General features: G+C 43.9%; 1 protein-coding gene across 1 annotated transcript in view; it reads right to left on the bottom strand.

The window, feature by feature from the left end:
• Positions 1 to 273: 273 nt before the first annotated feature.
• Positions 274 to 1,561, bottom strand: part of ZNF556 (zinc finger protein 556) — a 21,405-nt gene continuing 20,117 nt past the window's right edge. The window contains exon 3 of the mRNA XM_011997484.1: positions 274 to 360. Coding sequence (XP_011852874.1) covers positions 274 to 360 — 87 coding nt within the window. The remainder of the gene's footprint in view (positions 361 to 1,561) is intronic.

Here is a 1,561-nt window from a genome sequence, read left to right as displayed (position 1 = left end):
CGCCTGTAGTCCCAGCTACTCGGGAGGCTGAGGCAGGAGAATGGCGTGAACCCGGGAGGCGGAGCTTGCAGTGAGCCGAGATCGCGCCACCACACTTCAGGCTGGGAGAGACAGCGAGACTCTGTCTCAAAAAAAAAAGAAGAAAAAAATACATAATCAAACATAATAACTGAACACATACTGAGAGACTGTATTCAGCTCTGTGTGACAGGAAATTCCCATAGTGTGCCTGATAAGCCAGTATTGTCTTTCTTTCTCTCATGAAAGCAGGATTTATCTCATGAAGAACACTAGGTCACGGTAGTTTTCAGTGATGCAGTAGGGACACAATCCCGTGCTTTTATGGTTGTACCATTGCATCTGTCATGGAAGCAGAGCACAGAAGCACAAGAAATACTAAGACAATGAGGTATTAAGATAATGATAATACGGCCGGGCATGGTGGCTCACGCCTGTAATCCCAGCACTTCGGGAGGCCGAGGCAGGTGGATCATCTGAGGTCAGGAGTTTGAGACCAGCCTGGCCAACATGGTGAAACCCTGTCTCTACTAAAAATGCAAAAATTAGCCAGGCATGATGGCGCGTGCCTGTAGTCCCAGCTACTTGGGAGGCTGAGGCAGTAGAATTGCCTGAACCCGGGAGGTAGAGGGTGCAGTGAGCCGAGGTCACGCCACTGCACTCCAGCTTGGGCAACAGAACGAGACTCTGTCTCAAAAAAAAAAAAATAAAAAAGAAAAGAAAAAAAAAAGCTATTTGCCGATTCCAAGCCAGAAGCCAAGTCAAAGAGCAAACAGCAACAGATGAAAATAATAGTTTCTACCAGACGACACTCCTCCAAGACATTAATACATACATATTTTTACCAACTACCTATTAGCCCATAAGCAAAATGAAGAAGGATTCTCTGACCAACAGTATAAAGCTGCTGAATTACTTGCCTATATAAGTAGAAAGTATTAACATTAAAAACAGTTTTTCCCTGTAAAATGGACAGGTGGAATAAAAGTAACCTGTAAGTAATATCCAGCTTGGAACACACAGGGCCAGTCAGAAAATGCCAACAAACACCAATATTTCACTGATCTCATGGCCTCACACAGAGTAACAAAAAATTATATAAAAAAGTTAATGCATATTAAAATAAATTTCAAATCACCCATGGGTGCAATATATTTGTTTTTTGTTTTCTGTTTTTTGTATTTTTTTGAGACAGAGACTTGCTCTGTCGCCCAGGCTGGAGTGCAGTGGAGCGATCTCAGTTCACTGCAAGCTCCGCCTTCCGGGTTCACACCATTCTCCTGCCTCAGCCTCCCGAGTAGCTGAGACTACAGGCGCCCGACACCATGCCCAGCTAAATTTTTTTTTTTGTATTTTTAGTAGAGATGGGGTTTCATCGTGTTAGCCAGGATGGTCTTGATCTCCTGACCTTGTGATCCACCTGCCTTGGCCTCCCAAAGTGCTAGGATTACAGGTGTGAGCCACCGCACCCAGCCTGGTGCAATGTACTTCTAAATGAAAAGAGAAACATTAGTAATGTATAAGAAAAAAACCATGATGTATG

The sequence above is a fragment of the Mandrillus leucophaeus genome, unplaced genomic scaffold, assembly GCF_000951045.1.
Source record: "Mandrillus leucophaeus isolate KB7577 unplaced genomic scaffold, Mleu.le_1.0 Scaffold54, whole genome shotgun sequence".
In the NCBI taxonomy this organism is placed as follows: Eukaryota; Metazoa; Chordata; class Mammalia; order Primates; family Cercopithecidae; genus Mandrillus; species Mandrillus leucophaeus.
Note: the sequence above shows the minus strand (reverse complement) of the source record. Positions and strands in the feature narration are given on the sequence as shown.